Source organism: Aethalodelphis obliquidens, unplaced genomic scaffold, assembly GCF_003676395.1.
Source record: "Aethalodelphis obliquidens isolate GAN/ISIS:26980383/991018 unplaced genomic scaffold, ASM367639v1 scaffold2, whole genome shotgun sequence".
NCBI classification, from domain to species: domain Eukaryota; kingdom Metazoa; phylum Chordata; class Mammalia; order Artiodactyla; family Delphinidae; genus Aethalodelphis; species Aethalodelphis obliquidens.
The window spans coordinates 60,230,882-60,256,612 of record NW_020837946.1 but is presented as its reverse complement, the minus strand read 5'-3'; the positions used below and the strand labels follow the sequence as shown (position 1 = coordinate 60,256,612).

General features: G+C 36.7%; 1 protein-coding gene across 2 annotated transcripts in view; it reads left to right on the top strand.

Annotated features, from left to right (window-relative positions):
* Window positions 1-1,407: 1,407 nt before the first annotated feature.
* Window positions 1,408-25,731, top strand: part of HAT1 (histone acetyltransferase 1) — a 51,189-nt gene continuing 26,865 nt past the window's right edge. Inside the window, exons 1-4 of one of the 2 annotated variants that reach the window (XM_027128268.1) lie at window positions 1,408-1,502; window positions 6,404-6,508; window positions 18,431-18,506; window positions 22,284-22,404. In XM_027128268.1, coding sequence (XP_026984069.1) covers window positions 1,496-1,502; window positions 6,404-6,508; window positions 18,431-18,506; window positions 22,284-22,404 — 309 coding nt within the window. In that variant the 5' untranslated portion in view covers window positions 1,408-1,495. Of the gene's footprint in view, window positions 1,503-1,558; window positions 1,675-6,403; window positions 6,509-18,430; window positions 18,507-22,283; window positions 22,405-25,731 lie in introns of those variants that run through there. The other variant, XM_027128272.1, reaches the window with a different exon arrangement.

Below are 25,731 nucleotides of genomic sequence, written 5' to 3'. Positions count from 1 at the left end.
AGTCATATATAGGTTTCATCGTATTTCTTATTCATATTCATCTTATTTCTTATTCATATTATCATATATGTTTCAACATATTCCCTACAACCAACCGTAAAGTCACATAAAGTCATAAAATCTGTTTCAGATTTGCGGCATTTAGGACAAATTCCTCTTGATTTCTTATTTTAAGGATCATAATTGCCGGTCAGCTATTGGCCAATCTACAGGTAAGGTGGTTTTGGAAAGAAATGCTGAATCTTGCCATTTTGAAAGAACAATTATATAAAAAGATTGTTTTCCATTTTTGATCTATAATGTCATTAGTGACAACGATTTCAGTTTTCTTCTTAACATTATGATCGTAATTTCTTATGTTTCAATAAAGCTTAAAGAAAAAGGATCTGAGCATTCTCAGTACCTTTTCTGATCTTTATCTTCAGGAGGGCCATCTCCATGTAGTCAAATACTGAGCTGAGTATCTGGAGAACTGGGCTCTTGTGTAGGCTGTACACTGAGTGTGAATTTGGGTAATTTCTCTTTTCTGGGCTTTAGCTTCCGCATCTCTAAAACGAGGAAGTGTGTTAGTTCTAGATTATCATCTCAAGGGTCCATTTTAGCTCTCGTATCATCATTGTAAAACCTATTAACCAACATTTGTTGAGACAAGGCATTCTAGTGTACAGACATCATGGGTGTATTTGTGGATACCTAAACAGTGGCTTATCCTCTGGGACAAACAGTTTCAGCAGCTACTAAACACTAACAAGCCCTATGGCCCAAATCAGGTAGCATCCTGTGACGTGGTTACGCCACGAGGACTTGAGAGATGTAGAACCAGAACAGTTCTGGTCACCTAAATTATTACTAGGTAGCAATTTCCTTACACTAAATTGTTGCCTCATAACCTTAAAATGCGAAACCCGAGTGCCTAAGATATCACACCGTATACATACTGTTAAAAAAACATAAAAGAAAAACGATGTTAAACAACTATTTACCGCAAAAATAGAAACAAATAAATATGGGAAAATTCCTCTGGCAACTAGAACTCAATCCCTATATTTTACCTGTAAAACTAGGGCTCAGGTGTTTGGATCTACTGTCCAGGCCAAGGGAAAAGTTTTTCTAACAGTCTCCAAAACATCGTTAAGGGGGAACAGAAAACTGCCAGAGGTATGTATATTATGCAAATCACCCCCAAAGAAACTCTCCTCGAGCCAGCGAGCATCACAACAGAGAATATCCCTTTGCGGCCTCCTCCTCCAATTCAAGCCTCAAAGAGGCTGACTGCGCTGGCCGTGGCTAGGCAACCGTCCGAGCCTTCCCTGCCGTGTTAGCCCCGCCTCTCGAGGCGCTTCCACCACCCCGCGCCTCGAACCCCCTCCTCTCATTGGCCAGCACCAGGCCAGGGGTGGGCGGGGGAAATGCGTCAGAAAGTGTGCTCACTTCCGGCTAGGGAGCGCGCGGGTTGATTCGTCCTTCCTCGGCCGCGGGTGCTCGCAGCTCGGAAATGGCGGGTAAGTTCCCGGGAAAAGTTTACCAAGGGGAGGGGGCGGGCAGGTTTGGGAAAGAACGCCGAGACGGTGGTGACAGTGCCCGCCTGGAACTTTCGGGCTGCAGCCTGGTTTCTAGAAGGCCTGTTTCAGCCTGGAAACGCGGAACTCTCAGCTCAGCTCCTTGTCCGCCGAGGTTCGTGCCCCCGCCCCCAACGGCTCGGGGTTCCGCACCTTCTGCGGGGAACTCGGCCCTTAGGAGGGCCGAAGAGGCCAGGAGAAAGCGTCGTGATTTGGGCTTGTAAGGTGCCAGGTGCTTGGACGCCTGTTTTTCTTCTCGTTCCCTTTACCGACTGCTGCCTCATCCACTAGTCTGGTTCTGTTCCCGCCAGCTGATTTTAATGCTCAGACTCTTCTCTTCCAGGTCTCTCTTCGCCTTCCACTACAGTCAACTTCTGAGCTAGCGCATTGCTGTCTTGCCCTGCACTAGGGCTCTCATTTGAATCTTGATTGACTCCGTAATAGTCTCCTTAATGCCTCACACTTTAGTATTACTAAGATCTATTTAGATTTCCTTTGAGAGAGAGACACCCCTTCTCTTTTAGGGGGTGTCTATTTTAATTTTCTTGTGTTTATTCTATCCACCTCTTCTTTATTGAGTCTCTTCAGTTCACAACATTTAATAACTAATAATTGCCATTATTCTGTACGTTTATAAAGATTGTTTTGGGTTGAGTATATGCTTTTTTTAATCCATTTACATATCTTTTGAAGTAATGGACAGTTTCTTTTTCTTTTATCTTTCCCCATTGCCTTTATAGTAGTCTCAGTACACTTTTATGGATGTGCTGGATACATAGGCTATAGCATGAGCTCTACAGGTGTTTAAGGAAAGGCTCTTCTACCAAATAGAGACTGTCGGATTTGGGGGTACACTGGTACTATAAAAGAGGGGGGACACGTATATTGCACAGGGTGTAGTGTTATAAGAATTACACCTAAATTCGAATCTCAGTCCCACCGTTTAGTAATCGGGTGCCCTTTAAGGAGTAAAACCTCTTTCTTTTTTAAATTTTAATTTATTTATTTATTTTTGGCTGCGTTGGGTCTTCGTTGCTGTGTGTGGGCTTTCTCTAGTTGCGGCTAGTGGAGGGGCTGCTCTTCATTGCGGTGTGTGGGTTTCTCATTGTGGTGGCTTCTCTTGTTGCGGAGCATGGGCTCTGAGGTGCGCGGGCTTCAGTAGTTGTGGCATGTGGGCCCAGTAGTTGTGGTTTGCGGGCTCTAGAGCACAGGCTCAGTAGTTGTGGCACACGGGCTTAGTTGCTCCGCGGCATGTGGGATCTTCCCGGACCAGGGGTTGAACCCTTGTCCCCTGCATTGGCAGGCGGATCCTTAACCACTGCATCACCAGGGAAGCCCAACCAAACCTCTTTCTAACTGAGCTTTTGAATATGAAATAGGGCTGATAAAGTATCTACTTGTCTTATAGAATTGTGGGGATTAAACTAATGTATGATTTGTTGCTTAGATTGTACATAAATGCCTTGAGGTGGGTTTTATTATCTCACTTTTATAGATGATGTTTGAGATGGGTTCTATTATACCATTTTTATCCAGTAGGGTCAGAGAAACCAAGTAATGTGCTCTAGTTCACAGATCTAGTAAGTAAATAGTGAAGCCTGGATTTGAATCCAGCAGTTCTGACTCCAAACCATTAAACTATACTGCTTCAAGTGTTCCCCACATTCTGTATATGTGTGTTTTAACCGCTTACTGAAGTTTGCAGCATGTCATTGTACCCCATTTTTCATTTCTGCTCATGACCTTTTTTCCCTGAATTTTTCCTAATTTTTATGATCATTTTGTCAGGAGATTTATTGTCATCTTTGCTTGAAAGTTTCTCTTCATAATGGTTTCTTCCATTGTTAATTATTATATACATTGATGGGTAGCCACGTTGTACTAAAACCATTTTGTTATTCCAGTAGCCTATGACTGCATGCACATGGTTACAAAAATTTTGCTAATACAGTGAAAATTTTCTTTCCTAACCCTGTCCCCTTTCCTTCTCTTTATCCTAGAAGTAACAGTGGTTACTAGTTTCTTGTGTATCCTTCCTGAGATAATCTTTCTATGCATTATTAGTTTTTTTTAACATCTTTATTGGAGTATAATTGCTTTACAATGTTGTGTTAGTTTCTGCTGTATAACAAAGTGAATCAGCTATATGTATACATATATCCCCATATCCCTTCCCTCTTGCACCTCCCTCCTACCCTCCGTATCCCACCCCTCTAAGTGGTCACAAAGCACCAAGCTGATCTCCGTGTGCTATGCAGCTGCTTCCCACTAGCTATCTGTTTTACATTTGGTAGTGTATATATGTCATTGCTACTCTCTCACTTCATCCCAGCTTACCCTTCCCCCACCCCACATTCTCAAGTCCATTCTCTACGTCTGCATCTTTATTCCTGCCCTTCCACTAGGTCCATCAGTACCAGTTTTCTAGATTCCATATATATGTGTTAGCATACGGTATTTGTTTTTCTCTTTCTGACTTACTCTAGGTCCATCCACCTCACTACAAATAACTCAATTTTGTTTCTCTTTATGGCTGAGTAATATTCCATTGTATATATGTGCCACATGTTCTTTATCCATTCATCTGTCAATGGACGTTTAGGTTGCTTCCATGTCCTGGCTATTGTAAATAGTGCTGCAGTGAACATAGTGGTACATGTCTCTTTTTGAATTATGATTTTCTCAGGGTATATGCCCAGTAGTGGGATTGCTGGGTCATATGGTAGTTCTATTTTTAGTTTTTTTAAGGAACCTCCATACTGTTCTCCATAGTGGCTGTATCAGTTTACATTCCACCAACAGTGCAAGAGGGTTCTCTTTTCCCGACACCCTCTCCAGCATTTATTGTTTGTAGATATTTTGATGATGGCCATTCTGACTGGTGTGAGGTGATACCTCCTTGTGGTTTTGATTTCCATTTCTCTAATGATTAGTGATGTTGAGCAACCTTTCACGTGTTTGTTGGCAACCTGTATGTCTTATTTGGAGAAATGTCTATTTAGGTCTTATGCCCATTTTTGTATTCGGTTGTTTGTTTTTTTGATATTAAGATTCATGAGCTGCTTGTATATTTGGGAGATTAATCCTTTCTCAGTTGCTTCATTTGCAAATATTTTCTCACACTCTGAGGGTTGTCTTTTTGTCTTGTGTATGATTTCCTTTGTGGTGCAAAAGCTTTTAAGTTTCATTAGGTCCCATTTGTTTATTTTTGTTTTTATTTCCATTTTTCTAGGAGGTGGGTCAAAAAGGATCTTGCTGTGATTTATGTCATAGAGTGTTCTGCCTATGTTTTCCTCTAAGAGTTTTATAGTGTCTGGCCTTACATTTAGGTCTTTAATCCATTTTGAGTTTACTTTTGTGTATGGTGTTAGGAAATGTTCTAATTTCATTCTTTTACATGTAGCTGTCCAGTTTTCCCAGCACCACTTGTTGAAGAGGCTGTCTTTTCTCCATTGTATATTTTTGCCTCCTTTATCAAAGATAAGGTGACCATATGTGCATGGGTTTATCTCTGGGCTTTCTTTCCTGTTCCACTGATCTATATTTCTGTTTTTTGTGTCAGTACTATACTGTCTTGATTACTGTAGTTTTGTAATATAGTCTGAAGTCAGGGAGTCTGATTCCTCCAGCTCCATTTTTCTTTCTAAAGATTGTGTTGGCTATTGAGGGTCTTTTGTGTTTCCATACAAATTGTGAAATTTTTTGTTCTGATTCTGTGAAAAATGCTGTTGGTAGTTTGATAGGGATTACACTGGATCTGTAGATTGCTTTGGGTAGTATAGTTGTTTTCACAATGTTGATTCTTCCAATCCAAGAACATGGTATATCTCTCCATCTGTTTGTATCGTCTTTAATTTCTTCATCAGTGTCCTATAGTTTTCTGCATACAGGTCTTTTGTCTCTTTAGGTAGGTTTATTCCTAGGTATTTTATTCTTTTTGTTGCAGTGGTAAATGGAAGTGTTTCCTTAATTTCTCTTTCAGATTTTTCGTCATTAGTGTATAAGAATGCAAGAGATTTCTCTGCATTAATTTTGTATCCTGCTGTTTTATCAGATTCATTGATTAGAGTTTCCTGGTAGCAGCTTTAAGATTCTCTATGTATAGTATCGTATCATCTGCAAACAGTGACAGTTTTATTTCTTCTTTTCTGCTTTGGATTCCTTTTATTTATTTTTCTTCTCTGATTGCCTTGGCTAAAACTTCCAAAACTATGTTGGATAATAGTGGTGAGAGTGGGCAACCTTGTCTTGTTCCTGATCTTAGAGGAAATGGTTTCAGTTTTTCACCATTGAAAACGATGTTGGCTGTGGGTTTGTCATATATGGCCTTTATTATGTTGAGGTAGGTTCCCTGTATGCCTGCCTTCTGTTGTTGGTTTTTTTAATAGTTGATCTGGAAGTACTCTGGGTAGAATTTTTTCAGTATTAGAAATAAAATGCTATCCTGTAATTATCAAAGGACATTCTCACCTTGATTCTTAGCGGAGCAGTAGCATCCTTTTTATATTTCTTTTAAAAAGGCTACTTAGGTATAAATCCTAGCAGGTAATTTATATTAATATTAAATATTCAGAAATGTCAATAGTCTGTCATTTTAATTATCAGCTTTACTCATTTATGTAAAGCAGGTCTAATTCACAAGCCTCTATCTCAAAAGTAATTTTTTTTCTGTTTTATGATGAGATAGTCATACTCAGTACATTTATGTAGGAGTATATGGAGATCTGTGATCTGTTAGCATGTTGTAAGTCTTACCTTTATTCCAGTTCTAATAAGAACTCTATTTGTAGGTTTGACTAATTAAACCACTTCCACCTAGACTTTTTAAAAACCTTTTTTCTTAGGATTTGGTGCTATGGAGAAATTTTTGGTTGAATACAAGAGTGCAGTTGAGAAGAAACTGGCAGAATACAAATGTAACACCAACACAGCAATTGAACTAAAATTAGGTATGTATGCCTTTTCTAAGTAGTATTACGTGTGTACTGTGTGTGTATATATAATCTTTCTTTTTAAATTTGAAGTAGAATTTTATGTAAGAGCAGTTTATTGCAGACATTTGTATAGTTATTGTATTGTTTTTGCAATTTAATGTTTAGTTTTCTACACTTATTGAACACATTCAGATTTTATTAAGTCTTGGTTTATGTCATGGTGTGGGTAGGTGTTTGAGAGAAGGCAGAGTTTACATATAGAAAGTTCAGTGTGGCAAAAAGTGACAGGTATAAGTGGTCTCAGCCTCTTAAAAGTATTTACTTTTACTTATTTGCTTATAAAAATAATAGAAAATAAGTGTTGGGGAGAATGTGGGGAACTTGCATATGTTACTGATGGGAACATAAAATGAGGCAATTACTTTGGAAAACAGTTTGGCAGGTTCTTAAAAAGTTAAACATATATATTTGCCATATGACTCAACAGTTCAACTCCTAGGTATCTACCCAAGAGAAATGAAAATGTTTGTCCATACAAAAACTTGTACATGAATGTTCACAGCAGCATCATTCACAATAGCCAAAATAAGTAGCCCAGATATCAATCAGCTGGTAAGCGGTTAAACAAAGTGTGGTATATCCATGTGGTGGAATACTATTTGACGATAAAAAGGATGAAGGTCTGATACATGCTACAACACTTAAAGCACTTAAAGCAGTTGAGTTTATGGGATGTAAATTATAACTCAATAAAGCTATTTAAGAAATAATTATAAGCTCATGAATTCTGGTTCCATCACTTTCCATTCCTTAGGTTTCTCATCTTTAAAATGGAGTTAATATTACTTACTGTATAGTGGTTGTAAAGATTACATATGAGGTTAAATACAAGTAAAGTGCTTAAACAATTTGATTTAGAAATTCACAATAAATGTTAGCTATTATTATTTAAAACAGTACAAACATAACAGAAATATAAAGAAAGTGAGAGATAATGGTGCCCTGATGCCTCACTAAAATTAAGATAATACTGATCTAAGTTTTTTTTTCTTGTACATACATTAATTTTCTAAAACCAGGATACTGTTGTAAGGCTGTTTTGTTATTTAGCTTAATAGTATCTTGAATATCATTCCTTGTAACTATATATAGATCTACCTCATTCTTTTAAATTATGTAGTATAGTACGACTGTATCATAACTTATTTAAGTATTCTCTGTTGGGAGATGTGCTTCTCCTCTTTTGCTATTAAAAGTAATTCTCCAGTAAATATCGTTGCATATGTATGTACCCACTTGTGTGAGTGATCTGTAGAGTGTGTGGCTAGAAATTGAAATGCTGGATCAGAGTTTTTCAGCTTCAGCACTATTGACATTTTGGGTTAGATAATTCTTTGTTATTCTGTACTTTGTAGGATGTTTAGCAGCATTCCTTGTCTATTAACTAGATGCCAGTAACATTCTCCTTCAGTTGTGACAATCAAAAATGTCTTCTGGGGCTTCCCTGGTGGCGCAGTGGTTGAGAGTCTGCCTACCGATACAGGGGACACGGGTTCGTGCCCCGGTCCGGGAAGATCCCACATGCCGCGGAGCAGCTGGGCCTGTGAGCCATGGCCGCTGGGCCTGCGTGTCCGGAGCCTGTGCTCCGCAACGGGAGAGGCCACAACAGTGAGAAGCCCGCGTACTGCAAAAAAAAAAAAAAAAGGTCTTCTGACGTTGTCACATCTCCTGAGGGTTGTGTGTAAAATTGTCTCTGTTTAAGAACCACTGTGCTAGGTCAAAGGGTTACAAACATATTCTACTTTAGTAGCCGTTGCTAAATTGCCTTCCAAAAAAGTACCTGTGCTTACACCAGAATTTGAGATTGCCTTTTTACTTATTACCCTGGTCAGTGTTGCATATTATCATTAAAAAAAACAAAGCAGAACACCCTGCCCCTGTGATGGGTGAAAAATAGCTTCTTGTTTTAATTTGCAATTGTAGTGAAAAACACATAACTTAAAATTTACTATTTTTTACCATTTTTAAGTGTAGAGTTCTGTAGTGTTTAGCATTTATACTCACATTATTGTGCAGCTGATCTCCAGAACCTTCTCATCTTGCAAAATTGAAACTCTGTATCCCTGTTTTCCCCCTCCTGTTAGCCCCTTGCTAACACCTTTTTACTTTCTGTTTCTAGAATTTGACTACTTTAGATACCTCATATAAGTGGAAGCATGTAGTATTTGTATTCTTGTGACTGGCTTATTTCACTTAGCATAATATCCTCAAGATTCATCCATGTAGCACGTGGCAGGAATTCCTTCCTTTTAAGGCTGAATAATATTCCATTACATGTTTACACCACGTTTTGTTTACCTGTTCATCCGTTGATGGACGCTTGAGTTGCTTCCATCTCTTGGCTATTGCGAATAATGCTGCTGTGAATAGGGGTGTGCAAATATCTCTTCGAGATCCTGCTTCAAATTCTTTTGGATATATACCCAGAGGTGGGATTGCTGTATCATATTGTAATTATATTTTTAATTCTTTGAGGAACCTCCATACTGTTTTCCATAGTGGTTGCTGCTCCATTTTACATTCCCACCAACAGTGCACAAAAATTCCAATTTCTCCACATCCTTACCAACACATTATTTTCTGAGGTTTTTTTCCCCCACAGTTTTTGACCATTTTTTGATTTGATAATTAAAATTGATTTTTAATCCTAAGAGAAGTATATCCTTTATATTCTAAAAGAATCAGCCCTTCTTTGGTAATATGTTGCAAGTACTTTTTTCCCTGTTTTGAGTTTTGGTGAGTTTGTTATGTAGAAGTTAACATTTTTTATCTAGGGAAATTTCTTTTTCTTTTATGAGTTTTCACTGTGTCTTATAAAAAGGTCCTTCCTACTCTAAGATTATGAAAAGATTTATTTATTGTTTCTTTTAATAATTTGTCGATTTTTTTTCTTTTTAAATTGAAACCTTTGAATCTTTATCTTGATGAGGCATAGGGTAGGAATCCAGCTTTATACTTTTCCAGATGGTTTAGTCAGTTATCTAGCTGCTGATTTGTTGTCTTCAACAATTAAAATTTCTTTTTTAATCATACTAAAATATTATATATATTCTTGGGTTTACTCTGGGGCCTTTTTTTTTTTCCCTGAGCCATTAGTATACTGTTACAGTAAATGTTGTGATTAGTATATGGTGTGACTGGGTCCCACTCATTTCTTTAGGAGTTTTCCTGAGTTTTCTCTAATGTCTACTTCTAGGTGGACATTTTATCAGGTTCCAAAGAGGTGTTTGGTTGATTTTTTTTAAATTGAGATCCTGTTAAAATTTAAGTTTAGTATGGGGAGAATCAACATCTTTACATTGCTGAATCTTCCTTTCTAATAGCAAGAATATCTTTCTATTTATTCAGGTCTTTTTTTATGTCTAGCTGTGGAGTTTTAAATTTTATATACAGATGATATACATTTCTTAAGTTTATTCCAAGGTATTTCATCTATTTTACTGCTATTATAAATGGGATCTCCTCGTCCATTATATTTTCTATCTTTATTGTGTATGGGAGAACTATGGAAAATAATTCTTAACACATATCTTTTTCCCACATCAAAATCTAGTTTACATAAATTTTATACATATTTGACAGAACTAAAATTGACTGGGTTATTTGGTCAGTCTAATCCCTTACAGTCAGCAGCAATAATTTGCTTCCCTCAAAACAACCTTTCTTCCTATCTCCCTCTTTCCCTTCCCCTTCTACTTTCTCTGGAGAAATGTTTATTGAAAGCTACCATGTGACAGGCATTGTACTAGACACATGGGATAACTTTAACTCTTGCCTGCATACCAGTAATTCCACTAAGGTTTATCCCAAGATTCTTCTCCCATAGCAAGCTATTTTCACTTTGTGTGTGAGGGATTGATAGGCACACTTTTCCCACACGGGTCCAGTGCTCTGGGGGTAGGTTACTGTAGAAAGAGTGAATCTTTTTTTCTATATGTCACTTTAATTATGTTTAGGTATACAATTAGGTAGCATTAACTACCTTCACAGTGTTGTGCAGCCATCACCACTGTCTGTTTCCAAAACTTTTTTATCACCCCAAACAGAAACTCTATATTCCTGTTAAGCAGTAATTCCCCATTCACCTTCCCCTCCAGCCCCTGGTAACCTCTAATCTACTTTCTATCTCTATGAATTTACCTATTTTAGATATTTTTTTAAGTGGGATATTTGTCCTTTTGTGTCTGGCTTATTTTACTTAGCATAACATTTTCAACTTACTTAGCAAATGTTTCATGTTGTAACATGTATCAGAACTTCATTCCTGTTAATGGCTGAATAATATTCTGTTGTATACCACACTTTGTTTATTCATTCATCTGTTGATGGACACTTGGGTTGTTTCCTCCTTTTGGCAATTGTGAATAATGCTGCCGTGAACATCGAGATACAGTTGTCTGTTGTCCTTGTTTTCAGTTCTTTTGCCATATAGCTAGGAACAGAATTGCTGGGTCATATGATAATTCTATGTTTAGCTTTTTGAGGAATTGCCAAATTATATTCCATAGTGGCTACACCATTTTACATTCCCACCAGCAATGTATGAGTTTCACTTTTTCCACATCCTTGTCAGCACTTATTATTTTTTTATATATAGCCATCCTAGTAGGTGTGAAATGACATCTTACTGCAGTTTTAATTTGCATTTCCCTACTAACTGATGACATTGAGCATATTTACATGTGCTTATTGGCTGCTTGTGTATCTTCTTTGTAGAAGTATCTGTTCAGATCCTTTGCATATTTTTTCATTGAGTTGTTTGTCTTTAATATATTTTTTGTTGTCATTGTTGTTTTAATATATTTTAAAAACAGATAATCTTACTGGATTCTTCTACTGTTGTGGAGAGTGGTTTCAGCTGATTTTCTTTGTTTTTCTCAAGCATGCAATCATAGCATCTGAACATTTTAGTAAATTCACTTTCTTTTCTATATATACCTCTTACTTTGTTCTCTTTTCAATTTGCATTGGCTAGCACGTTCAGAACAGTGTTAAAAAATGATAGCCGTCATTCCTCTTCCTTAAATTAATGATGATGGTTCTTGTTATTTCTCCACTAAACGTGATCCTGGCTTATTACATTGGAGAGTATTTTTCAGTTTGCAAAGAGTTTTTATTCAAACATGCATATTAGACTTTATTGAGTGCCATTTTGGTTTCCCTGGAAATAATTTTTATTATACTATCTTATATACAATGTAAAACATAATATTTAAATAATTTTATTTTTTAATCTTTAGATTTTGAACCATCCTTGCATTTCAGTACCTCGAGATATTTTGTTTTGATGAAGACTATATTATCTTTAAATATTTTTACATTATTGTTTATAGATGATCTTGGTCTGTGTTTTTCTCCTCAAGGCTTTCTTTTTAGGGAAGGTGAAGGTCAGCTTTTGTACTCTTTGTAACTATTTCTCATGGCCTTCCCACTTTACCATTCCTACTCTCAGCAGTTTTTAAAGCATTAGGTATACTTGTTCCTTAAAGGCTTGAAATAATTCACCTTAATCATTTTGAAGAGATTGTCCTCTTAGGCCATTTAATGCTTTTCTTGCCTTAATACAATTTAGATTGCATTTTCAGGTTTTGTGTTTTACAGGCTATACATTTTTTTGTCCTTCCATTTACTTTTAACCTGTCATTCCTTTTAGGCATGTCATTTATAGAGAACATACTGAATTTGATTTGTAAAAATTTTTTTAATCTAACCAGTTTATCTCTGTTACATTTATTGTTTGTTGCTTTTGTCATCTTTTTCTGTTGCTTCCTTATACTTTCTCATTCCTCTTTTCCTATGTAGTGTGTGTTTTGTTTTCCTTTATCCCTTACTCTCCAGTATACTCTTTTAAATTCTACTAAAAAACCATATAACCAATTATAAAAATACAGTGTATTGTTAGTTCTACTGAGATGATCTTTGTTTTAAGTTTACTACCATTCAGCAAATACTTATTTAGGTGTACTATGTGACAGGCACTTATCTCGGCACTAGAGGTAGAGCAGTATACAAACAGTCCCTCTTTTCACTGAACTTACATTTTCATTATGAGAAACAGACATATTAAATACATGACACATTGTGATATGTGTTATGGAGAAAATAGAGAGTGATCAGGTCTTACAACTAAGGTGACATTTGAGTAGATGCTAAGTAAAGTGAATCTGTGAATCGTGTAGATACCTCAAGGATATCTCAAGGAGTGTTCCAGGCTGTCTCTTTTGTCTCCTTCAGACTGGAACAGTTGTCAGTCTTTTCTTGACTTTCCTGACCTTAACACTTTGAAGATTACAGGCCAGTTATTTTGTAGAATGTCCCTCAATTTGGGTTTGGCACATGTTTGCTTATCGTTTATTTCAGATTGTATATCTTTGTTAGGACTATCACAGAAGTGATGTGCAGATTTCATTGCATCCTATCAGTTTTTCATTAAACTTTCAATTCTTTCATTTATTTCCTATTTTATTTAATGAATTATAACCTGTTACTGTCATTTATTTTGGTGGTCAATTTGTCCCTGACTTGACCAGTGGGAGGCCAGATCAAGTTGGCTTCTGTGTCTTTTTTACATGTCCTCCTTATTATTTGATTACTTCGTTTTTTGATTACTTTCTGGAACAAGATGTTCTAGGCTCATGTGTTATTTCTGCCATAGCTCTGGAATTTAGTATACTCAGGAAAATATATGTTGGCCAGAGCGCTTAAGATTTCAGTTATTTAAAGAACACAGGGTTATGAATAAACTTATAGTCTAGAGTACAACTAGATACAGTGGGGAATATGTGGCATCTCTGAAGCTGCTTGAGAGCTAGAACCCATTGTATCTGCAATATGAGCACCTGTTAGTGGGTTGTACATATGTTAAACGCCTAAGTATTTAATTAAACTTTAATAATTGATTAACATGCATTGGTGATTTCTTAATTTTGTTTTTGGCTAATAAGACATATGTAGAATGTATCTTTTTTTTTTTACATCTTTATTGAAGTATAATTGCTTTACAATGGTGTGTTAGTTTCTGCTTTATAACAAAGTGGATCAGTTATACATATACATATGTTCCCATATCTCTTCCCTTTTGGGTCTCCCTCCCTCCCACCCTCCCTATCCCACCCCTCTAGGTGGTCACAAAGCACCGAGCTGATCTCCCTGTGCTATGCGGCTGCTTCCCACTAGCTATCTATTTTACATTTGGTAGTGTATATATGTCCATGCCACTCTCTGCCTTTGTCACAGCTTACCCTTCCCCCTCCCCATATCCTCAAGTCCATTCTCTAATAGGTCTGTGTCTTTATTCCTGTCTTACCCCTAGGTTCTTCATGACATTTTTTTTCTTAAATTCCATATATATGTGTTAGCATACAGTATTTGTCTTTCTCTTTCTGACTTCACTCTGTATGACAGACTCTAGGTCCATCCACCTCATTACAAATAGCTCAATTTCATTTCTTTTCATGGCTGAGTAATATTCCATTGTATATATGTGCCACATCTTCTTTATCCATTCATCTGATGATGGACACTTTAAAAACTACAAATAGAACTACCATATGACCCAGCAATCCCACTACTGGGCATATACCCTGAGAAAACCATAATTCAAAAAGAGTCATGTACCAAAATGTTCATTGCAGCTCTATTTACAATAGCCTGGAGATGGAATGTATCTTCTTTTATGCTTCTTTGTCCCTCCAAAAATTACAGAAGTGATTCGGAGAACTAGGAAATACAGGAACTATATATATAGGAGTAGAAACAATAGGATGTATATTCAAAAAGAAAATTCATTGCAGGTCCTATGTTGGCAATAAGGTGCCATTTAGTATTCCAGGCCCTGATCTTCCATTTGTCTCCACAGATGTGAATGACATAATTTTTCTTGGAAAGAAAATTTTTAGTGCTTATTTTAAATTATTTCAGTTTTTATATTGTCTGTTTCTCTATTGGAATAATGTATATTTTGCAGAAATTTTAAAAAGTGCTGAAGAATATAAGAAATTAAAATTAAACCTGTAATTCTGTCACCCAGAATAACTACTTCAGTATTGTAATTTGGGATATTTCTTTCTAGTTTTTTAAATTATATATTCACTTATATTATTTCTCTTTTATAAAATTCAGGTCACAGTGTCATGTTCTGTTCACTTAACTGTAGGTACATTGTGAACATTTTTCTCTGTCACCAAATATCTCAGTAACATGATGTTTAGTGATTATATAAACCATTTCACATTTATATAATTTATTTAATCATTCTATTGCTTGATATTTGGTTTGCTTGCTTGCTCTCTTGCTTTACTGACGTAACAGCACTTCGTATGTGTTCTCATGTACATATATATATATGCAGATTGAGTCAGCCTTAAACTCACTATTACCGACTTTGTAACCTTGAGCAAATTATTCTTTTTTGCATTATTCATCTGTAAAATGGAAGTAGTAATGTTACCTACCTTGTACAGCTCTTGCAAGGATTAACTACAATAATGTTTATAAAATCCTTAACAAATTGCCTGGCACACAGTAAATGTTCAAGTGACAACTAATAATATTATTAATAACATATTATTATTTTGTGTGTGACTGCTCCTTAAATGTATATCCAATAACAATGTTTTTCACACAAAAACTTGTGCACACACGTTCATAGCAGCATTATTCAAATAGTCCCAAATGTTCGTTAACTGATGAGTGTATAAACAAAATACGGCACCTCTGTACAGTAGAATAATGTTCAGCCATGAGAAGGGAATGAGCTACTAGCACATGCTACAACATGGATGAACCGTGACAACATATTAAGTGAAAGCAGCCAGACACAGAAGCCCTCATATTTTATAACTCTGTTTATTTGATATGCCCAGAGTAGGCAGATTTAGAGATCTGGTTTCATCCCTTTCATAGTAATTACTACATTTGTATAAGTGTTGAGGGTTTTTAAAATGAGAATAGAAAACTCACATTTGTCCTGTCTATTAAAAGGACTAACCTCCGTTCTTTGTGCCCCTAGCACCAATTGTTGGTTCCTTTTGTCTAAGGCCCAGGACTTTTTACCTTAAAAACCCTCTTTTGAGGAGATTACTTTCATTCTAATCTCTATCAAATTTAACCCATGGTATTTTCTCACTGTGTAATGCCAGGAACTTTTAGGCAACTTTTTAGAAATCTGCCCAGTGTGGTTAAAGGTCATACAGTGAACAAATTTTCATATTTCAAGTTTCACGATAAGGACTGATATAAAAACTTCACTTATTGGATAGTAAAAGAATCCTTTATTAACTACACAGCAGTGGTTTTAAAGAGTTTCTCTTGGATTCTTATATTTAAAATCTAATCAAATCTGCTCAAGCCAATAAATATTTAAGTATATATTTGCCTTAAGCTATTTGAGTTTTACTTCATTTTGGGGTTTTTTTTTGGTTTGTTTTTTGTTTGTTTGTGTTTTTGCGGTACGCGGGCCTCTCACTGTTGTGGCCACTCCTGTTGCGGAGCACAGGCACCGGACGTGCAGGCCCAGTGGCCATGGCTCACCGGCCTCGCCACTCCGCGGCATGTGGGATCTTCCCAGAGCGGGGCACGAACCCGTATCCCCTGCGTCGGCAGGCGGACTCTCAACCACTGCACCACCAGGGAAGTCCGAGTTTTACTTCATTTTAACTAAAAGATTCATCACTTTACTTTTTCTTTTAGTTCCTATCTTCTGTGGACTAAATTCCATGCTAAAATAGTAAAACCTCACTAATTTGGATGACAGGAGTGGGTATTGGAAGAAGGCCAATCCAATTTATAGAAATAGTTATCATAACTAACCTTACACTTTTCCTATTCATTACTTGTCTTTTTCTCTATCCATGTCTCTACCCATCATTACCAAAGTGCTATACATATTAGAAGCAGTAGCTTGAAATTAATTTTTTTTTGAAATTATTTTTTAATAATTTCTAGAGACTTCGAGACATTTTAAAATATTAAAGATGCAGTAGTTGGGAATTTTTAGGTTAATGAGTCTAGACATATTGGACTACTTTATTTTCTTATTATGAAATATTACAGACATGCAAAAATTACAAGCAACTAATGAATATCTCTGATTCCATCACTCAGCTTTTTCAAATCTTAGCATTTTGCTGTATTTTCCCAGGCCTTTTTTTCTTTCAATTTTCATTACGAAAATTTGCAAACACAGAAAAATTGAGGGAATAGGATTATACCTGTATATCCTATACCTAGATTTAACAATTAACATTTTCCATATATGCTTTATTGTGTGTGTATTTTTGCTGAATTATTTGAAAGTAGCTTTCTGAACATCATGAATTTGCTCATAGCACATGTTCTAATATATGAATATGCATATATATAACCACAACACAGTTATTACACCTAAGAAAATTAGTGGTAATTCTTTGGTATCATGAAATTTTCTGGTTTCCCTGGTTGTTCTGGAAAGTCTTCAGTGGCTTAAAAAAAAAAAAAAAAGATTTAAACCAGAATCCACTCAAGAATCATGCATTGTGTTGGGTGTTTCTTTAATCTCTTTTAATCCAGAACAGTCCCTCCTACCCATGGAACTTTTCCCTCCCGATGCCATTGATTTATTAGGCAGAGTAAAGTCATTACATAGAATTATTAAACAAATCTGCATTCTGGATTTGTCTGTTTCCTTTTGCTGGTATTTAATTTGTTCCCTTCTCTATTGTAAATTGGAAGATATAAAGCTGGATTCGAGCTAGGATAAAATTTTTCAGTAAGAAAACTTCATAGGTGATACTGTATGCATTATGTTGCATTGAATCAAGAGGCACATATTGTTGGTCTGTCCCACAATGAGTGATTCTAAGTTTGAGATCACTTGGAAAGATGGTGACCACCAGATCTCTACAGTGAAAAGATTGTCTTTCCTTTTGTAAATCAGTAAGCTGCTAGTTGATAACTTTGGCACCCTGTGAATGACCTGCTCTACAAGGACAGTGTTAGAAACTTTTCATCTGCAGTTATCTTTTCATTCTTCAATTGCTTAAGGGTTTGTTTGGTTTTTTTGGTAGTTTTCCTTCATAAGATAAATTATATTGGGAAGAAGTCCAGTAATATCAGTACTCATAATAAATGCAAATAAAAATAACAAGATACCCATTTCCATTCTGGATTGGTAGAAATTAAAGTTGAGGGTACAGAGTATTCTCAGGGATATGGGAGAAACAAAGGAGTTTAAGTAGCTGCTGGTGTGTATTTACAGTATTTTAAAGGGCACTTAAGCAGTATTTGCAAAAATATTTCAGTACTTTTTTCAGCACTTGTACTGCCAGGAATTTACTCTATGTATACTTGTAAAAGTATAGCACGGTTAAGGATGTCATTGCAGTGTTACTTTTAATAGCAAAAAAGAAAAGGAAGAAATCTAGGAACAACATAAACATCATCATCTTGCAGTCATAAAGAATGATGTGATGCTATGAGCTTCATCAAACTCAGATTGTTCTTGTTCTCAGAATGTTTCTTATAGCACTTTGTTTTTGTTTCCTTTGTACTGTAGCTTTTCTCATCTCAAAGTGCTTTTTTGGTTTTGTTTCCTTTTACTCTTTGCATTGTGTATAAACATACCAGAAAAGTAAAAATTAAATCAGATGCCTCTGTCATGCCTAGTTTTCTAATTCTTAGAATCAGTAGGGTTTTGACGCTGAAGCACTCAAAGTAATATTCTGATTTTCATTGTTTGTTTTCCTCATGAGAATCCAGTGTAAATCATATAATGGAAAAGTGACATTTTAAGTATGAAAAATGTTGGCTGCATCCTAGTTACACTGAAATTCTTAAACTGGAAATATCTGTCATCTTTAATATCGTTAATATCTCTATATTTTTTATTCTTTTAAACAGTTCGTTTTCCTGAAGATCTTGAGAATGACATTAGAACTTTCTTTCCTGAATATACCCATCAACTCTTTGGGGATGAGTAAGTAACTTAGTAAGATATTTGTCAAATTAGTATGGCAAAAACATTTTTTTTTTAATTTAGAGATGAGAATTTATTTTCTTTACTGTTATTTTTCATGTAATTTATTTTAAAATATAAGAATGGCATTTTTTACATTGAGACACCAATCTACTATATAATACCTATCATTTAGTGCTATAGGTGCATTATCTCATTTAATTCTCATAATCTTAGCAATGGTATTATCATTTGTAACATTAACATTGGTGGGATTGGATAGTTGCCTAAGGACGTATGAATGGCTGAAGTTCAGATTTAGTCAGTCTGACTGCAGAGCCCATATTCATAACTACTCCTTTTTTCCTACCATTTTGCTATACTGCTTTTAGAAAACACTCCCCTAAATCTGGAAAGCTTAAGTTTATTCTGGGACAAGTAAATAAGCAATTAAGAGAAATTTATTTTCAGAAGCAACTTTAAAGATACATCCTGGGCTATTCAGCACAATTCTTTAATTTCCTATACCTTCATTACATTATTAGAATAGTCCATCACCTTTTGTTTTTTTAACTTTTGATTTTGAAGAAAATTTCAAATTTACAGTAAGTTGCAAGAATAATATTCTGTATATCCTTTATCTACAATCATCAGTTATTAACATTTAGCTATATTTGCTTTAATCATTCTCTTATATAAATATATTGATAGGTTGTTGTTGAACCATTTGAGAGTAGGTTGCAGATACATCTTCTCTTACTCCTAAATTCTTTAGTATGTATTTCCTAAAAACAAGGACAGTAACCATAGTAGAATTATCAAAACTCAGGAAATTTAACATTGATACAGTACTGTTTTCTAAAATATAATCCACATTTCAAACTTTGCCAGTTGATTCCTAGTAATTCTTTTATAACCATTTTCCCCATCCTGGATCCAATCTAGAATCACGTATTGCATTTAGTTGTCATCTCTCTTTAGTCCCTTTAGTCGGAAACAGTTCTTCAGGCTTTGTTTTCCATGGCACTGACATTTTTGTAGAGAATAGGCTAGTTTTATAAACCATTTTGGACTCATTTGATTGTTTCTTCATGATTAAATTCAGATAATGCATATTTTTGTAGTACCACAACAGAAGTTGTATATGTCCTTCTCAGTGTGTCATATCAGAAAGTCTATGAGGTCAGTTTGTCCCATTGTTGGTTAAGCTAACTTGGGTCATTAAGTTTCGAGGTATCTGCCAGGTTTCTCCACTAAAAGGTTATTGGGCTTTTCTTTGTTATTTATATGTAATCTGTGGGGAGATAGTCTGAGAGTGAAAATATCCTGTTTCCCATCAAACTTTCGCTCAGCAGTTTTAAAACTGTTAATGATTCATGTCAGTATCTTACTATGATTGTAAAATGGCGATTTTCTAACTCTACCACACCTTCAGCAGTTATTAGTTTGCATTCTGCTATAAAAAACAGCTTCTCTTCTTCCCCTTGTGTATTGTTTATATCAGAATAGACTCAGGGATTCTTTTTTTAAATTAATGGGTTATAATCTTTTACTGTTATTAATTTGATGCTCAAATTATCACAGATTCAACAAGTCACTCTTTCAAACTGGCTTTTTGAGTCCTTTAGATATATCGTCATCATTTTGAGGACATGTTACCTTGTGATACAATAAGGTGTTCCACGTTCACCTTGTACTTCCTCTGCTAGTTCTGGAGTCGGGCATATTCTCAAGGAACCATGGTTTTTTTAGTAGGAAAGGGTGTTTAGACATAGTTGACATTTAAAGTATTCCCTCTTATTGCTATTTTCTCTATGCATTATTTCAACATTTTGGACATATTTATTTAATGTGTTTTTAAATTGACAAATGTCTCTTCATGGAACAAGTTTCTTGAGAATTTCTTATGAATACATCAGATTAGGCATTTTATGTGCTTTTAAATATTAATAACTGAATTTTACTATATATTGATTTGTGCCAAAATTTGAGCCTTTCATATTTTAAACAGGTTTTATTACACCATAAAAATAAGAATGCTTTCTCTTTGTATCTCTGTCTTTAAGGAGCTTTTTATTTTATTCTCTTCCTCTTACTGCTATTTAAAATCTCTTCCTATGGTAATACCTTAGTGAGTAGGATCTAATTTCACAGGTACTGCTTCCTAATGGCATTTTGCACACTCACTTTGCATGTCATTAAAAGTGGTGTGCTTGCATACCCCTCCTCTAAGGTAGGCAGATGACAATCACATAATCATGATAACTCTGTATCTTGGGACCCATGACATTGATCTTGATCCTAGTGTCATTGCCACTCCTTTCTACTACATATAATTTTCAGAGTCCTAGAATGGACACTGCTCATATTTTGTTTTGGTAGCCTAGACAGAAATCTGGAAATGACACTGCTTCTTTTAACCACTCTTTCAGTATTCACCTTCAAAAAAAACCCTCTGGGCTTCCCTGGTGGCGCAGTGGTTGAGTCCTCCTGCCGATGCAGGGGACGCGGGTTCGTGCCCCGGTCCGGGAAGATCCCACATGCCGCGGAGCAGCTGGGCCCGTGAACCATGGCCACTGAGCCTGCGCGTCCGGAGCCTGTGCTCCGCAACGGGAGAGGCCCGTGTACCGCCAAAAAAAAAAAAAAACGTCTATCATACAATTCAGGCTTTTTTTTTTTTTTTTGGTACGCGGGCCTCTCACTGTTGTGGCCTCTCCCGTTGCGGAGCACAGGCTCCGGACGCGCAGGCTCAGTGGCCATGGTTCACGGGCCCAGCTGCTCCGCGGCATGTGGGATCTTCCCGGACCGGGGCACGAACCCGCGTCCCCTGCATCGGCAGGAGGACTCAACCACTGCGCCACCAGAGAAGCCCTACAATTCAGCTTTTTAAAGTGTAAAGTTCCATGGGTTTTAGCATATTGAGAGTTACGCAATCATCACCACTGCCAATTTTCATCACTCCCACCAAAATTCCCATTGTGACCAATTAGCAGTTGTTCCCTCTTTCCCCTACCCTCCCTAGCCCTGGGTAGCCACTAATCTACTTTCTGTCTTTATAAATTTACCTATTCTGGATTGTTTTTTTGGCCAGTGTGCAGGATCTCTGCCTACCAAGGATCGAACCCATGCCCCCTGCATTGGGAGCGCGGATTCTTAATCACTGGACCGCCAGGGAAGTCCCAGAAGACTTTTTTTTAAGCTGAAAAAGGGAATAGCAAGGCGTAGATGGGTAGCGGGGAGCAAGGTTGGAAAAAAATAGCAGCAGCTCCAGATCTGCTTTCTGAGTTCATAAGTGGGGTGTGATCAGACAGGTACTATCACTCACCACTTTCAACAGCTCTGGATGTTGGTGATGGATGCAAGTGGTAAGTTGGAAGCACTGGGCTAAGGCTACATCTTAGCCGCTTGCCTAGCCAGGAATCAATTTGACATTGCTTGTCTCTGATTTGAAATACCTCCTAGTAGTAGCAACAGTAAGAGCAGCAACAGTAGCTGTAGTATACTTGTACAATGTGACAGTCAATATTATACACAGTTTACATGTATTAACTTGTTCATTTAACCCATAAAACATCCTTGAGGTAGGTGTTATTATTCTCTCACTTTATAAATGAGGAAAGCGGAGGCCCAGTTTCATTCAGTATGGTTCGTTTGTGTATTTGTTTTTAATAAGTATAGTTTAAAATCTCGAAACTACCCATGAAGTTAAACTTGTTTATATGTAGGGTTAATACTTTGTCATGACTTTGTAAAGATTCATTTTCGGGTCTTAGATTACTGCTGTTTTTCCCCTTTTAGTGAAACTGCTTTTGGTTACAAGGGTCTGAAGATCTTGTTATATTATATTGCTGGTAGCCTGTCAACAATGTTCCGTGTTGAATATGCATCTAAAGTTGATGAGAACTTTGACTGTGTAGAGGTAAGAACAGAAATAAATTTATTTTTAACTGTTTTCCAATTGAGTATAAAACAGATTATAAGATGTAAAGGTTTGAGGGAGGAGAGAATCTGTTATATAGCAGCTTTAAAACCACATATTTAATATTTAGTCATGGAGATGATTGTCTGCCTGTCATTCCAGTTAACGCTGTGATCATGATCCTTAGCCTGATCTGTTTCCTGAGTGGACCTTTTCCATAAAAACCTTCACTTGGGCTTCCCTGGTGGCACAGTGGTTGAGAGTCCGCCTGCCGATGCAGGGGACACAGGTTCGTGTCCCGGTCCAGGAGGATCCCATGTGCCATGGAGCGGCTAGGCCCGTGAGCCATGGCTGCTGAGCCTGCGCGTCCGGAGCCTGTGCTCCGCAACGGGAGAGGCCACAGCAGTGAGAGGCCCGCATACCGCAAAAACAAAACAAAACAAAACAAAAAAAACTCTTCACTTGATCAGAGTTGCATTTTATTTACCAACTTTAGTTTTTTATTTTGAACATTAAAAGTACTTATTTTCCCCAAAGTTAAGATGGAGGGAACTAGCTAAATTTTCTGCATTTACTTCATGTACAATTTTCTTATTAAAATTTCTCTTGCCATATTTCTAATCCCAAATTTCCTAATATATATTCCTTTATGAACATGGATAATTAAGCTGATTACATTATAAAACTATTTGAAGCAAATGAACCAAAAGAGGGTAAAGGCAGAGAGTATGAAGCGTATGCACCTGTGGCAGGCTGAATTATGGCCCCACCAAAGGCAGCATGACCACAGAGGCTGAGTAATGTGGCCACAAGCCAGAGAACACTAGTAGCCACCAGGAATTGGAAGAGGCAAAGAACAGATTCTCCTTCAGAGCCTCTGGAGGGAGTGTGGCCCTGATGACACCCTGATTTCAGCTCAGTGATATTGATTTTAGATTTTGCCTCTAGACTGTGAGAGAATACGTTTCTGTTGTTTTAAGCCTCCATGTTTGTGATAATTTAGTACAGCAGCCATAGGAAACTAATACAGATTTTTGTACCAGGGAGTGGGATACTACTGTAACAACTAAAACTGTAGAAATGTCTTTAGAAATGTGTAATAGGTAGAAACTGGAAGAATTTTGAGACACATGATAGAAAAAGCAAGTTTGCCTTGAACAAACTGTTGGTAGAAATATGGATGTTAAAGGCACTGCTGGTGAGGACTCAGAGCAAAGTTAGGACCATGGGAGAGAAAACTTTTTTATCATCTTAGAGAATACATACTATATGATTATAAAAGAGAATGTTGATAGAAATAGGAATGCCTTCTAGTACTAGTAACAGTCCAGTAAAAGGTGCCTCTGGTGAGGGCCCAGAAGGAAATGAGGAACATGTTATTGGCAACTGGAGTAAAGGAGATCTTTTTTGTATAATGCCAGAAAGCCTGGCTGAATTGTGTCCTGCATTAATGTGGAAAGGAGAACTTGTAAGCAATAAACTTGAATACTTAGCTGAGTAGTTTTCCAAACAAAGTATTGAAGCTTTGGCCTGGTTTCCTGCTTTTCGTAAAATGTGAGAGGAAAGAGAGAAATTGAGGGAAGAACTGTTAAGCAAAAAAGATCTAGGACTTGATGATTTCGGAGATTCTCAGCCTGTTCTGAAGACACTAAAATTAGAAGATTCATTATCAGGCAAGTGTGCTGTGGGGAGAAAGCCAAGAGTATGGCTAAGTAATCTTGTTTTGCTGAAGAGATAGGCACGTGACTCACTGTTCTCAGTAATCTCAACAAAGCCAGGAATAGGGATTGAATTCTATGATATGAATTCAGGGAACATCTGTGGAGGACTGCCTTGTCTATTGACATGAACCTTCATGGTATACACAGATTACCCACAAGGTTTTTCGCGAGTGTTATATCAGCAGAAACACGGCCAGTTTGGACTGACAGAATGAGGGAAGGCTAATGGACTTCTAAAGTTCTATAGGCAGGAAACAGGCTGATAACACTATTCAGCTGCAAACATGTGCTACCTTTCAAGAAAAAGGAAGAACAATTTTGAAGGTGGAGCTTCAGGCTCAGAGGATGGACCCACAGGCCACAGTATTCCCAGGTCTAATGGAATATGGATTAAATTAGCTGGATTTTGAAATTGTTTGGTACTGGTGACTTATTTCTTCCTACCATTTTCTCCCTTTTTTTGGCTGCCTTGGGTCTTGGTTGCTGCATGTGGGCTTTCTCTAGTTGAGGCGAGCGCGGGCCACTCTTCACTGCGGTGGCTTCTCTTGTTGCGGAGCACAGGCTCTAGAGCACAGGCTCAGTAGTTGTGGCGCACGGGCTTAGATGCTCCACGGCATGTGGAATCTTCCCAGATCAGGGCTAGAACCCGTGTCCCCTGCATTGGCAGGCGGATTCTTAAACACTGCGCCACCAGGGAAGTCCCAAAAAATTATATATTTTAGACTTGTTCTGTTCCTGGGCATTCCTGTTTAAAGATATTGAAGCCAACTTTTTCAAGGCTTTAACTAACTTTAAATTTCTGACTTAAGCCTTTTGCCAACCTTGTGCCCCACCCTTTTATTGTAAAACCTTCTCTCATTACTTGCATTTGTTGATTTGCCCCCTTATTATTATTGTTTGGTTTTCTTTTATTGTAAAGGACTTGCCCAAAGTCCCACAACTAGTATCAATAAATGATTCATATTGTACATGGGAAAGAATCACTTAGTCGTAGTATGCATAATATATAGTAATACCCTCTTAAAAGATGTGATTATAGAACTGTTTATGACCTGTTCTAAATGGGCCCAGGCGCTTGTGCTTATTAGTTTTTATTTCTGTTTTTTACAATGTGGATTTATTTTTGCCTGCTTCCATACTTTTATGCTGTTAGATCTCAATTTACTGCTGGTGTGAGGGACTTTCCGCTTGCAAACAGTCCCCTTATGGGTAAAAAATACCATATTAGTAAACTTAATGGAATTGTAACATGAATCATATATAGCATAAAGAGGTCTAAAATAGTCTCTTATATCCGTTATTCAAACTTCAGTGTCAGAAATACTTTGAGCACTTACTTTTTTTTGTTCCCATCCCACTCTGTTTGAGATGCCTAAGCTTGTCAGATAAATAATATGTAACTGCACTTAACATTTGTTTTATTCAGTGGTTTGTGTCCCTTGGAAATTTTTGAAAATTTGCAGATATAAAAGTGATTCTGAATAATACTGTAGTTGTGGTGATTTGATACTTGAAAAGATTTAATCTTAGATAAACTAGCATTTAACACAGACTTAGTAAAATGGAGCTTTTTATAATCAAATATTTCTTATTAGATTGTTAAACT